This window comes from Anarrhichthys ocellatus, unplaced genomic scaffold, assembly GCF_004355925.1.
Source record: "Anarrhichthys ocellatus isolate YVR2014 unplaced genomic scaffold, GSC_Weel_1.0 scaffold12, whole genome shotgun sequence".
Lineage (NCBI taxonomy): Eukaryota > Metazoa > Chordata > Actinopteri > Perciformes > Anarhichadidae > Anarrhichthys > Anarrhichthys ocellatus.
In genome coordinates this window covers 3,658,448-3,672,271 of record NW_022280042.1, presented here as the reverse complement: position 1 = coordinate 3,672,271, position 13,824 = coordinate 3,658,448, and the positions used below count along the sequence as shown (strand labels likewise).

At 42.7% G+C, this 13,824-nt stretch overlaps 1 protein-coding gene across 2 annotated transcripts in view; it reads right to left on the bottom strand.

Moving 5' to 3' along the window:
- The window catches only part of LOC116385934 (interleukin-1 receptor accessory protein-like 1), a 199,005-nt gene that overhangs the window by 71,392 nt on the left and 113,789 nt on the right, over positions 1 to 13,824 (bottom strand). For both annotated transcript variants that reach the window (XM_031851711.1, XM_031851712.1), the window contains exon 6: positions 8,147 to 8,221. In XM_031851711.1, the coding sequence (XP_031707571.1) occupies positions 8,147 to 8,221 (75 nt within the window). The remainder of the gene's footprint in view (positions 1 to 8,146; positions 8,222 to 13,824) is intronic.

Here is a 13,824-nt window from a genome sequence, read left to right as displayed (position 1 = left end):
GTGTGTGTGTGTGTGTGTGTGTGTGTGTGTGTGTGTGTGTGTGTGTGAGACAAACAGTGAACATTAGCTTCTGTTTCTCCTTGTTTGAACAATATTGGATTTTGCCTGTATGGGCACCAAATATCTGTGTGTGTGTGTGTTTGTGTGTGTGTGTGCAGCAGCTGTATCATGACATCACAGATCTGCGGTCTCATGTGTCACTTGCCAAAGTTTGCTGCCACTGTCATCTCCCTCCCCTCCTGACCGTGATCCGGCCCTCTAGCTTTCTGGCTAGACATCAGAGAGCGCTCTATGTCTCTCACACCCACACACGACAACACGTACATAATCAGGAGTTGGCCCCAAAGACCAATGTGAGACCAAAGACAGTGCAGAGGGAGCATCGCCTAACCAAGGTCACGCTCCGGGCGGAGAGGGGACACTGTCATCTCTTTCCAACCTGGATGCACTGTCACATGAAGACAGCTGGAAGGAAACCAATATGGCCACCTGCTTGGCTGGAAATACAGCGAAGGGCAATTAGTTCAACCAGGCAACACACATGCACTGTCAAGGGGACTGATGATGAAGGGGAAGTTTGTAGGGTTTGCATTTTGGCTGAGGCTTGTGCGGTGGAACTGGCTTCACAGGAGAGGCTGATATATTCTGGGGGAAATAAAAATGCAAGCTGCTCTGCTTCTCTCTACATTCCGGGGTAAAATCCAGAGAGAGAATATCACTTTGCAGAATAAAATGCATCAAACAACCTAAGAAATTACAATGAAAAGATTATCTTCAAGTCACCAGAGCAAATTAATGGCTCCTCCACCTGCTAGCAGTTGAAGTTTTTTAAATAGTGGCTCACAAAAGAGCAAGGTGACACCACTGTGTAAACTGAGGGCTAATCTAATGGCTGTAAAAAAAACAAACGCTGTGCTTAACTGCCACACTAAAATGGGTTTCATTTTAAGGCATGTGGCTCGTGGGTGCCCAGCCGTCACACAGTGCTGAACGAGTCACCGAGTGAGTCTTCCTGCTGCTAGTAATCCATATGCTGGTGTTGGACTTAAGTTGCCTATCAAGACTGGGTGTATAGCTGCTGCAGTGCAGAAGCTACTGATACATGACGGGACTGGAAGGAGCGTCAGAAAATGGAAACGAATGTGTGCGAGTGGAGGAGGAGCGCTTTCAATTTAAAATTCTAGCTCGGATCTGAAGTACACAGCTGTTGATAGAGCAACAGCTGGAAGGGAACTGCACAGACTCTACTCTGTGGCAGAGTTGGTGACACGAGTTGGAGGATGGCAAAACCCAATAATAACACGGAGGGGAAACAAAAGTGCAGCTTTAAAGTTACACTGTGCTAAAACAAACCCAAAAGCACCAGAGTACCAATCACAGAGCGAGCGCCTGAAGGGGTTGTTGTACTGTAACATAAGGTCGCTCACACACCACTACTGCAGCTGTGACAGCCTGGATAGCAAGTCCACAGCTGTTACATCTTCCACTGTGGTGAACTGTAACTTACACAGTGAACCGAAGACGCAGGTGCCAGTAAAAAGGCCACTGTGACTGCAGTGGTGTATCACATCAAAACCACTAGTCAGGTTAATCAAAGAGTCAAAACAGGTCCAGTGGGTTGGTAGTCCTCCTCAAACGGTTATATAATCTATCGATCTGCTAAATGATTCTGACATCGGCGGAAGTCTTCGGACCTTCCCAAGTGCCGACATGCAGGTGCAATGCAGGACCTCTTTAGACCTTACACATGAAAATAAAAAACACAACACCAAACTAGACTTTCTGTAAACTACACGCTGAAGACCAATTCATGATTAATAGGTCTACCCAGAGACGGGAAGTGTGGCTGACACAGACAGGAGGCAGTATATCTCAATGCTTGGCAAATGCTTGATGCTATTTCTTTTGCTAATGAGAGCAAACGCCTTCAGCCATTTTTCCTCTTACTTTGGCAGAGACGGGTACGAGGCCGCAGATGGGAGCCGCTGACAGGAAGCAGAGCGGGGAGCAGTCAATGCGGGACTACAGCTCGACTTCAGAGGTCAATCACCATCCAACATGTTAGCATGGTGTTCGCCCTGCGGTCGCGCTCCGGTGAATTTCCTCAAGGTGTTAAGTAAACCTAAAGTCTCCTTCGGTCCGGCGGGCCGACCGAGTCTCCGCAAGCGCTCGCACAGACTGTCCCCCTCATTACCGCTCTTATGTAAAACACTAATGGGAGCAGTCCTTTGCCAAGAATCTCTTCCAATCACCACCAACAAGCCCACCTCTAATATGACAGTCACGATTTATGCCTCCACGCTGCAGGGTATATTAACCATTTGGGACAGTGTGCTGTCTTGTATCCACTTTCATCTGTAATAACTCAAGGTAAGACACCATCGTATTTCATACCCTCTGTGAATCCTAAATGATCTCACTCTTTCTCCCTTGCTCCGACTCTTTGCCCAAACTCCTCCACCCCCCCACCTTAATTTCTCTCTTTCTCTTCCCTCCTCTCTATCTCACTCTGTCTTCCCCTCCCTGCAGGGCCTCGAGTCATCTGGAGACTTGCCAGGAATACAGATAGGATCACTCGCAGATGTACAATAACTTGAGGGGAATAAATATGCCCTAATTGAGAGAAATGATGTAATATTGATCCTAGGGCCTCTGAACCTTTGGCGTCGATGGAGCGTTCTGCGGAGCCAGTGACATTTAGAGGTATGGCTGGTGTGTGTGTGTGTGTGATATCGGGGATAGGTGTTACTGAGGCCGTGCTGTGGGAGACTCTTTTTCTTTGTGGAACTAAAATGTGTTTCATGGTTTGATGAGAACATCTTGGCTGAAAAGCATGAGACTACTCGAATGTCAGCTGGAGGATGTACCGATTATAACACCGAGCTGCAGCGAGTGATGCTCTTAATTTAAAACTTGAGTCGGAAAATATCAGCGTGTGCCGTCTGTACCCGTGCCATCGAGTCAGGTTCCAGGTTGCCTTTTGGGGTTAAACTGAGCACCAACACAAGCGGTCTCATTTAAAAAACGTTCTGCACACATCCAAGCCAAGTTGAGTGGGTTATAGGTTCAAATGTTTTCGGTTTTCATTTCAAAGTTATCTTTATTGTAGCATTATGTAAATTAGGTCCAATATTTCTAATCCTTGTCCTACAGACAGACACTTGACTGAAACCCTGACGTGCTCCACCTCTCCTGCCTGGTGCTGTTCAAACATTTATTGGATTCAATGCATTATGTAAAGCACTTAAAATTGCCTGTTTGAAATGTGCTATGTAAATAAACTCGCCGAGCCCATTCTAATGAAAAAAAAAAGATATATATACATATAAAAGGAGGGCAGGTTTCGTGTGAAGACAATACATGATATTTATGTTACAAGTGAGAAAAACAACAAAATCAATGAACCCTCAAGTGATAATCACGTCTTCCTGACCTTTGGACGTTTACATCCTTTCTCCAGAACTCTTGGTATTTACCTTGAACATGATCTATATGTCTAACTGTCTGTGGCATGGTGGGCCTTTTCCCCACAGCCCATTGTCAATAGGATCAAACATCCAACAGATCAAAATCAATCGTTACGTATTGAAAAAAGTGCCTGAATCAATGCGACAAGAACCCAAATATTACTCCATTAGAAGATATAATCCATACAGCTACAGGAAAGAATCTGCTCCAGGATAATGGGATGATCGACATTCATGGATTGATAAGGTCACGTAAAGGTTAAACTTTCCAAGACCATCTGTTGGACTGAGTTTCAACCGCATTGGAGCAGTGTGGTGAAAGGTGACATTTTGTCTGCTGTCTATGTGCAGTTCATCATTTCTTCCTAATGATGCTCTGTTTCCGCAGAGGATGGAGAAAGAAACCCACACGAGTGCAAACTTCCTTACTGAGCGATCTGGATTCGTCAAGTCTTAATGTGAAGGTTTCCATGTCAGCTCAGAGGAAAATGGGAGTCTCATAGCAACCTGACCTGCACCAGAATAACAGTACATTGATGTGCTAGCCTCCTCATTACCAAAGGACTGCACATTCTAAATTGATGTGGCTGCCGACTCCAAGTCAACTCAGGATAATGATTGCTTCGTTCTGAGGTATCTATCATCAGTTCATACTATATCATTAAACAATGTAACTCCTTCTGATGAGTGACTGAAGACCAATTTCCAGTTTACACTTATTATTCACCAACCAACAGATGAGGAAGCTCAACCTCTGAGAGGAGTGCAGATTGTCAGATTGTTATAGAGAGGCTGCTTAGAACAAAGACATTTCCACAATGAGCCTTTCTGAGAGGCAGTAACAGATATCCAAGCTATGTTATTAAAAAGACGCCTTTTGTATTACTCGGTAGCGGTTTGGAACTAATACGTTGACTCTTCTACTGCTCCTAAGAGGACATACAAATCGTACCTGTAATGTTACCCATAATTCTGTTCTCATAACCCCAGAGTGGAATGATGGTACACCACGTGGCCAAAAGTATGTGGACATTCTAACATTACACCTATGCTTGATTGTTGACCATCTCATTAAAAACCTTGAGCATTAACATGTTGCTATCACCTCCCCAACTTCTCTGGGAAGATTTGGATTCTGGATTTCATAACCCGGATGCAGGTATTTGCTCTGCGCTCACGTGTAAAGTGTTTCAACTTAGCCAAAGATTACATTTTTTTTTTTTCATAATCCTAAAGCAAACAACAATATATATATATATAGTTTTGGTGTAAATCAAAGCGCGACAGCATCATTGTAGAGTGTTTTTCACAAACTATACGGTCATACAGGAATAAAAAACATTTTAAGATATCCTGAGATCATTTGTCCCTGTATCTGTGACCTTTGACCCTTCCCTGTGCTACTGTTTATCTTTGACTGAAAACAACAAATTGTCTTCCATCCCCTGAAGGGTCCAAAAAGGCATCGATGGAAACAAAGCAAATAACTAAGTGAGGCACAAAAGAACAAGAAAACAAGACAGTTTGGGGGAAAGTGAATACATCAAAAGAATCAATTCAATTACTCAAACACAAAACAACTCTTGCGGTGCATTGAATATTACAGATTGATGATGCGTACCAGTACGACAGAGAGATGCAGGGCTCCTCAAAGCATTCAAGTGAGAGCTTAAAAGTGTATTTCGGGGGAATACGGCAAGGAGGCTCAGACATCATCACCTTGTTTTCTCTCCGCAGCAATTTCAGAAAACTCGCTGCGGTGTCGTAATGTCAAATGTCAAGGGATGAAGTGTGATATCTTGAGGAAGGAGGCAGTTGAGAGAGCTTGAAGTTTTAACAGCCAATCAAGATCACAGGGGAACTCGCTGGATATTCCCAGTATGAGCATCACAAACGGAGTGCCGCGATGGTCGTGAATTCAATCTAACCCGAAATAAAATGCCAGGATAGGTAGGCAAGCGAGGCAGCAAGTGACACGTCAGCCCTGCACAGAAAACAGCATTAATTCAAATCAAATCTGACAGCAGAACAAAAGCTCATGAAGCAGATTTGTTTCTGGAGGTTGAATCCCTGGTTGGGTTGTGTTCAAGAACATAGAAGTGGCACAAACATGTTCATGTATTAAGGAAATGAATCACCCCGTCGTCAAAGTGCTTAAAAATTGAACATATTAGCACTCTGGAAACAGACTTGCGCTGCAGTTAGTCTGCTTGGCTTGACTGCAGACAATTATTCCACATCTGCACAAGACTGAGTGAAAGCAGCGCATTCAACTGTCAGACTGAATTACGGACCGAAAATGTGAGGCATCTGTCCCACAGAGAAAGCGGTGGAGAGGCCCGCCCACCGAGGGGCTGAGAAGAGCATTTATACAACATGTTTTAATCAAGCATTTGAGTCAATTATAGCTGAGGAACCACATCCATTAGGAGACGAAATAGGGAGTGGGCCACGGACGATGTGCGCTGATTAATTGGGGCCCGCCATTTACAGATCTCTCAGTTCATCCCTTGAGTTCCATAACAAGAGCCCAAAAAGTGTCTCTCCACATTCGCCTTTCCCACTCCTCCCACTCTCTCCCTCTCACCTGCCTAATTAACTGTCAGCCGAAGCCATTTACGCTTCTATATTTGAGTGTTTTTCAGAGTATGAATATTAAAATTCCACCAATACTGCCACACTGCGTTCGACTGGGTTCTCTCTGTGGATGACAAGAGCATGCTAACCCAACGCTAACAGGAAGCGATAGGAGGTTGTACAGGCAGAGGATCAAATAGGTGTTCATATATTATGTACACAGAGGTGCTGACTTTGTGTAGAATATCAATGGGTGCTGAGGCGAAGGAGGAGCATAAAAAACTGTTTCTACTGATCCCCATCCACTGGAAAATCAAAATCAAGAGGAAAATCCAATCTGATACATTTGGGGGATGAAGGTCTAGAAAGCTGAAAGAAGCTGAAAATCCCTGACAGAGAATGAAAAGTACAGTAAAATGTTCAGTTACACAATAATTAAAATCAACCCCAAAACCAGAACAGCAGCACGTTTCTTATCTTTGGAACATTAATGTCTGCTCTATCAGGTAATGCGTATTGTAAATCTCCATCATCCACTATCAAACACTCAATCAGATGAAAAAAGCCAGAGAGGCTTTTATCCATCATCAATTTAAAGCTACAGTGATTTGCGTCTATTTTGTGATTGCCACCTTTTACCTCTGCGAGCCAGTTGTGTTCGTCGCCCATGACAAATTGACTTCAAAGAAAGTCTCCATCATGACCCATTTTCCCTTCCACCAACAGCTGAGCTCTCGTCCAATAAGGCACAAAGCGGGAATTTCCCCATGAGCCCCTGAGCATCAAAAGCTGGTAAGGCAAATGGAGGACTGCTGTTCTGAGGCAGCCACATGAGGCAGAAATGGAGGCAATCATTTGAAGTAATGCTAAGATTAGGAATTTGAAGGTAGCGTGAGTGGAGGTTATGTAGGATTTCTCAGAAGTAACAGCAGCACTTTGAGTCATTTCTGACTCATTACGGCTGAACAAACCAGCATCCATGTTGCACAAGTTAGATGTGATCAGTGGAATTACAATGAAGAGGCACTCCAATGGAAAGGAAGAGAAAAGGTGGCGGACATGGCTTTCAAACCCACTGAATTAACTTTCTCTTTCATACACAAATGTGTCGAATGACTCATCTCGTGTTTTTCCTCCATCGAGAGGAAAACTCGAGGTCCATTCACAAAAGGGCACAGAGAACAGACCTAATTGAAAATCTTCTACTGAACACTTCAACACTTGTTATGTCAGATCTGTGCAGATGCAAAGCACAAATTGAACTGATAGGAAAGTGTTGGAGATCAATACAGTTCAACACAACACACTCCAATGCTAGCAACTAGTGTCAATGGTTTGATCTAATTGAATTTGACTGAATTTGAACTTTGATGTCAAGTACTCGGAGGATCACAGAGTAAAAGTTTCAGCAATACCATAAATAAGAGCTGGTATTCAACTAATGTGCAAGTCTCAAAAAACAGGTAAATTCAGCATAGTCTATACTTCCACAGCAATAATTCCATTAGTACAACAAAACTATGGTTTTCACCACAGTATTTTCGAACACTTCTACTTTGCCATTTGTTGTTGGGAACTCAACCTTTCACCTTAAAGACCTGCTAGGAAAGGAGATACTGCTCAACCTAACCTGCTAGAAGTCTTTATATGAAACAATTGTGCAGGAAGTGTTGATGAGTTGCTTAACGGTAAGAGAAAAATCAATAAAGTAGAAGCATTTTCAATGAATTAGTGCTTTGAAACAGTATTTCTTTCAAAGAGAGAAAGGAGGAGCACCAGAGTGCTGAGTATGACATGTATACAATCGTTTCAGGATAATCTGCACTAATTCTATCAGTACAACAGGTAAACAAAGAGGATGTGTTGAGATTGCATTGACAGCAAACGGCGTCAACAATCAATGGAAATGGGAGCAGATCAGAAAACAGGGAGGACTCTTACTAAAATATGATAAACATGAAGATATTGTTCCTAACAAAGCCACAGTTAAGTAGAACAGCTCCTACTTTGAGGGAATTGGCTTTGCCACGAGTATGACAGCACACGTTCCACCGACAGACAGAATAAGCCATCAGTGTGGGGAATAAAACACGTCTCCTTACCTATTGCCATCTCTATGACGCTCATTTGGCTCTCCGACGGGGAAAGGATTTTCGGCGGCTTGTCAGTCAGGGGAGCTGTGAGAAGGCAAACAGAGAGAAAATGAAGAGCACATTAAATTCAACATCTTTCTCCCCCGTGGACCGCGGGAGTATGATTTATTCATTAAGGACCACAATAAAGGCTGCATTAAAAATGGGAACAAATAAAAGGAAATATAATATTTAAAGAGTGGACGGAGAAAGAGACCGGATGACTTACTATGACTCAGAATTACCCATTCAAAGCTTTAAACATCAATGCACATGCTTTGAAAGAAGCAGCTGCTTCAATACTGATGCTATTCATTCCTCGTAAAAAACACTATAACTGAGGATATGGGTTTGACATGGATTGCTATATAAACCGCACTGTATATGCAGCAGCTGTGTAACTAGTCAACCATTTCTGGATCTGCAGAACATATACCCTAAGGTAAAAATCCTTCACAGCTGCAGTGGGCATGGGAAGGTTAAGAGCTGCTGCAGGAGATGCAGTATTTTTCAGCTGTGTACACATGATATGACTGGGAAGTATACATTTTTTTGACATACCATGAATACTTCCTTCCATTAAAAGAAAATTAAAGCAAAACCTTCTGCACAAGCAATGTGGTGTATGTTGTCAAAAGGTCAGCAATGAGCGGGTCGCTGATCCAAAAGTGTATCACAGTGATATCAGAACAGCCGTCGCCCCAATGCCCTTCGAAAATACACCGACTCCAATTAGACAGCTGCTGAGTAACAAAAGCCGTGCACTTAGAGGCTCCTCATTATAATGATTCCCTAATTGGTTCTAGTCTTCAAAGTGGCATCAGAGAGGTTTTCTATCTGTGCACGCTGGGAAATACTCGGAGGGACGAGGCTTGTTTCAGTACAAATGACTTGTGGTTCGACTGCAGCACTGATCGCTGAGCTCATCCTGGAAAAAAAAAACCACAGAGAGGAGCGACAGAATGGAGGGAGGTTTTTCAAAGTTCACATCGAACCTGTTCCTCCATACTCCAGTTCTCTGGTGATGTAACTCACCACAGCAGAGAGTGTTCGCTACAGTTACGTGTTTATATAAAGCCTTCCGGCTAGTTATCAGATTCAAAATGCAGTTATTCAGATTCCTGCATTCATATGTTGAGTTTTTTTCTATTTGGTTTGTTCAATACAGGGCAGCTGAGGGTTTTATGATGCAACTGACAGACCCTGGAAATGCACTTTTGAACTACTGAGTTGAAATCTGTGCGTGAGATTCTGTCTTGACACGGCCAGTAAATACATTTTTGAAAATGATTCATTTGAAGACACTACGTTTCCGCTGAAGACAGCGAGACTTGTAGCTTTGCAGAAAAGCAAACGATGAGCTAATCAACTATGAAATGCCAAACGCCATTTGTGAAATACTTAAAAACAAGAGACCATATAGAGGTTTGATATTTATGCGGGTATTTTGTTTAAGTTGTCCTCTCTTGGTACAATCTCTTAATTTGTTTGGATGTACAAACAAATACACAATGTTCCTTCAGTGACCATAACTCGGTCTTAAATACAACTTGTTAAGAGGAGTGGGCTGAAAGAATGGGCAAAAATGCCTGTGTGAGCTCATTAATTACAAATTTAATAAAAGGACCGGAGCAAACGATGCCTTTCCCTGTGCCTGCCGTGTTTCAGTGCTGTGCAAAGAAACCTCATTACCTTAATTACCTTCCTTCTTGATGAAATATGCTTAGATTATTTTGTTTCGTTACGGCTTGAAAAAAAAACAACTTTTGCCACTCTGATGGTTTGTCTTACACAAGACAATGCTGGATTTGAGAGGAAAAGATGGTGCACGGGCAGGAATGTGGCTGCGTGTATTTATAGTAACATGAAAAGAAGCTCAGCTCATTGCTTATACGGTGAGTGAGTTTGAAAGCCATACATTATATATGTGCATTAATGATAAAACAGGAACATAGAAAATGCAATAGTAATAGAATAATTGTAACTATGATTCGAAAATATGTGCAACCGCACTACTGTCAAATTTATGTCAAACGGACATTTTAATGACTTATTTTCAACTTTTGTAGATTTCATTGGCCGTGTGTTATGCATTATAGTGAAGCACTCCTGGCAATTGCCTCCAGCACCTCGAGGTAGGAAAGCATCATCGTGTTTGAAGTTACACAATCAACTGCTGGGATGTTGCAAACGTGAAAATGGAAAATGCAGCGCAGGTTGAAAATAACCTGAACGCTGCAGCGCTGCTCCTGGTGACCGTACCCACAGATGTAGTCATGTGCTATTCATGCAACACAACTGCACACCGCACACCAACGACTCTCTGATCGTTTAGATGAGCAGAGCAGAATGAAGCATGAAAAGCGATCCAAGATTAATTCAAAAGGTGGAGCTATCAGCCTCCGCAAAAATGAATTATATTTACCCAGAGGACAGCAATCCAAGGAAACATTTTGTCCAGTATATTGTAGTCTGGAGGGGATCTTTTATTTTTTTGCAATGTATGTTCCTACAGTAATTTATCCAACTGAATCCTTTTGGGGGGCTTCTTAAAAATGCATTTTCCCCTTTACTGTACAGTTCTTAGTATAGAGGCAGACAGGAGATGAGGGGAGAGAGGTAATACATGCAGTATATGCATACATGCATATACTGTGTGAGCTGTGACCATTTGGCTACCGGAGCACCCCCAAGTTTATCGTTAAATGTTAACAAATCATATAAAGTAGCCTACGTTCTGCTGTTGAAACTCAAGATCTTAAAACCTGTTCTATCATGGTAGTCGTCAGGATTTCCACACCCAGTGTGGAGAAGTGGACCAGCACAAATTGGAGTTTCTGTTAAGATCTTAGGGAGCACACCTCCTGAGTTATCAGCCGTTTCTGCCATTTTACCACCTAGAAACTGTGGCCTTAGTCTGTGCTCTTTGACTGTGACTCCAGAATGTCACCTGATCCAACAGGACTAATCTATTGACTAAAAAGGGCATGTCATGCTGCTCACTGCGGTAACCTCACTTTGTAATTTTAACTGACGAGGTGGATTTATTTAGATTTTATTTATTTCTTTAAGTCATGCCTGGACAGGTATCGAGGATATAGAGTTTCTCTCTCATTCAACTGTGAAGTCTCGTTTTGGTATGCCGGTTGCACTGAGCCGGTTGAAGGTGAAATCCCAATCCTGGAAGGCAATCAACATCGTGGAACGTTTTTTGAAGAGCTTATTTTACAGCTAAAGGTAAAAAGAAAGTAGGAGAAGGCTGTTTAACTCATCCAAATCAAGGGCACGCTGCTGATATGCTGTTTGTCAGTGGGATCCCACCGTGCTGGAAGGCACGCAAACAGACACAGACACACACACATTTGAGATGCATTAGTGAAGCTGGCTGGCGTTCAACTACAAAACCATAATTCTGTGGTGGGTTTTTTGTAAAAGGGAGTAGGCAGGCTTTTCGCTGAAGGGCGAGCAATACAACCAGCCTGACCTGCTTCCCTACACACAAACAGCATGGGCGGGCACACACACACACACACACACACACACACACACACACACTCCTGCACACATGGAGGAGCCTGGCGTTGGGAGAAAATCTTTAAAGTGTCCCTCACAGGCCCTGTGATCTGCTCTCGTTGTGATCACATGATGATGGATGGATGGGGGATGGAGTAATGAAAGAGGGGAGAAAAAAAAGACCTTGTTCTCTCCCATTAACTCTCCCATCGCCTTCCCTCCCTCCCCTATCCGTCTGTCGCTGTATGTCTTTGTCACCCTGTCTGTCGGTTTCTCTCAGGGGTGAGAGAGAGTGGGAAGATGAAGAAGGAGGGAGGGAGAGGGTTGTGGTCCTCTGTTCACACCTCATTAAAGACTACTTCAGCAGACATAGATTAAGAGGAGTAGTGTGTGTGTGTGTGTGTGTGTGTGTGTTTGTGAGCTTAAGATCGTTAAAGGAAAGTGTGAGTTCCGCGGGAGAAAATATATGAAAGCAGTTTTAGAGCAACTCGAGAAGCAAAACCTTGTTAGTCAATCACATGCAAAAGAAAAAATAAATAAAATATATTCGACTCCTGTTGTGTTTCTGATTCAGTTTATTCAGATCAGTACACACAATCACTGATAGAACATCTGCCTGAAGATTTTCCTTCTTAAATGTCAATCCTGATCAGTGACTTGATACATTGACAGAGTAATGACAAAGGTTTCCTGAAGAGAAGAGAAGGCTCAATTCAGATGGTATTCTCTAAAAAAAGAGTCGTCAAATGCTGATTTGTTGTCCACAATTATAACAAGATGAAGACAGACGTGCAGCGAAATAAATGGGACATTTTCTAAACACTTATTTTGAAGACTTAATTTGAATGTGACTGTCAAAACAAAGAGAGGGGCTTTATAAAAAAGCGTATATTAGCGAGCCTAAATGATTGAATCAAGTTGTCAACTCATCACTGTGCTTAAAAGAAGGCAACAGCTGACCTAACTTGTGCAAACCAACCCAGCTGAGACCTGATCATTTATATCGGAAGATATGTCATTTGAGTGAGTCCGAAAGACTCAAGAACTTAAATGTGTTGAATAAGTTAGCATTAATGTCTTCAGACTGGACTTCAGCCGAGGGGTTCTCTGGAGAACTGGGCAGGAAAATAAATTTGCCAGCCGCTGTCAGGGACTGTTAAAGTTTTGAAAAAGTGACTGGCTTCCTCAGGGCAGAGAGGATAAATGAACCACGAACCAGCAAACTGAATTCAATACATCCCTTTGTCAGGTGTGTGCTGGTAAATAATCGAACCCATCTGGATGATCGAAATAAGGTGAAATTACTATAAAAACACTATAAGGGAACAATACTTGAGTCAATTGCTGGAATTAATTGCCAGAAGTTATTATTATTACTACATTGTGCACTTGCTGTGCTGTATTTTCGAGAGGCTGCCATCAAGTACTTACATGGTTTTATTGTGCAACGTTCTCTTTCATGGCTAACTATACAGGTCAATAGACCGGAAAAATGCCATTGTAAATTCTTAATGTGACCGCAGCTGAAGGAAAATTGCTTTCATTACCTCACAACAGAACCGCTGCAATTTTCCTTCAGCAAACTGATTTCAGACCAGTCAGATATACAGATCGGTTCAGTGTCGGCGAAGACAACAATGCTGCTGTTGCCTGTGATCGTGCTGTATGGGAGTTGGATGATAATAGTTCTGGCAAAATAACTGTTATTTTAGCGGGAGGACCTTGCGGCTGTTGGCCCCGAAGAAGCTGCCTAAGGCAAAGCGGGTGAAATGGAGCAGACTCAGGATGAGTGCATTCTCTGATGAAGGAGATTAACTACTACAAGAGGGAAATGGGGAGCAATAAAAGACACCTGGGTTTCATTTCTTCATAAGCTCTATCATTTAGCAATTTGAGGTTTCTATTGAGGAAATCATTTTCATTGTTTATCCCCCTCCATTGCTGTGATAGCAGCATTGCAGGTGGGACAAAAGTCAATTGCTCACATGAGGAAGGGCGTCAATAGGCTCAACGTGTAAGTATATTATCCTGATTTGACAGTTTCCTGAAGCAATACTCCAGGCACTGTTTAATGCAGGGAGGGGTTTATTTCTCCACTGGACATCAATACTTGTTTTTCACAATATATAATGTTT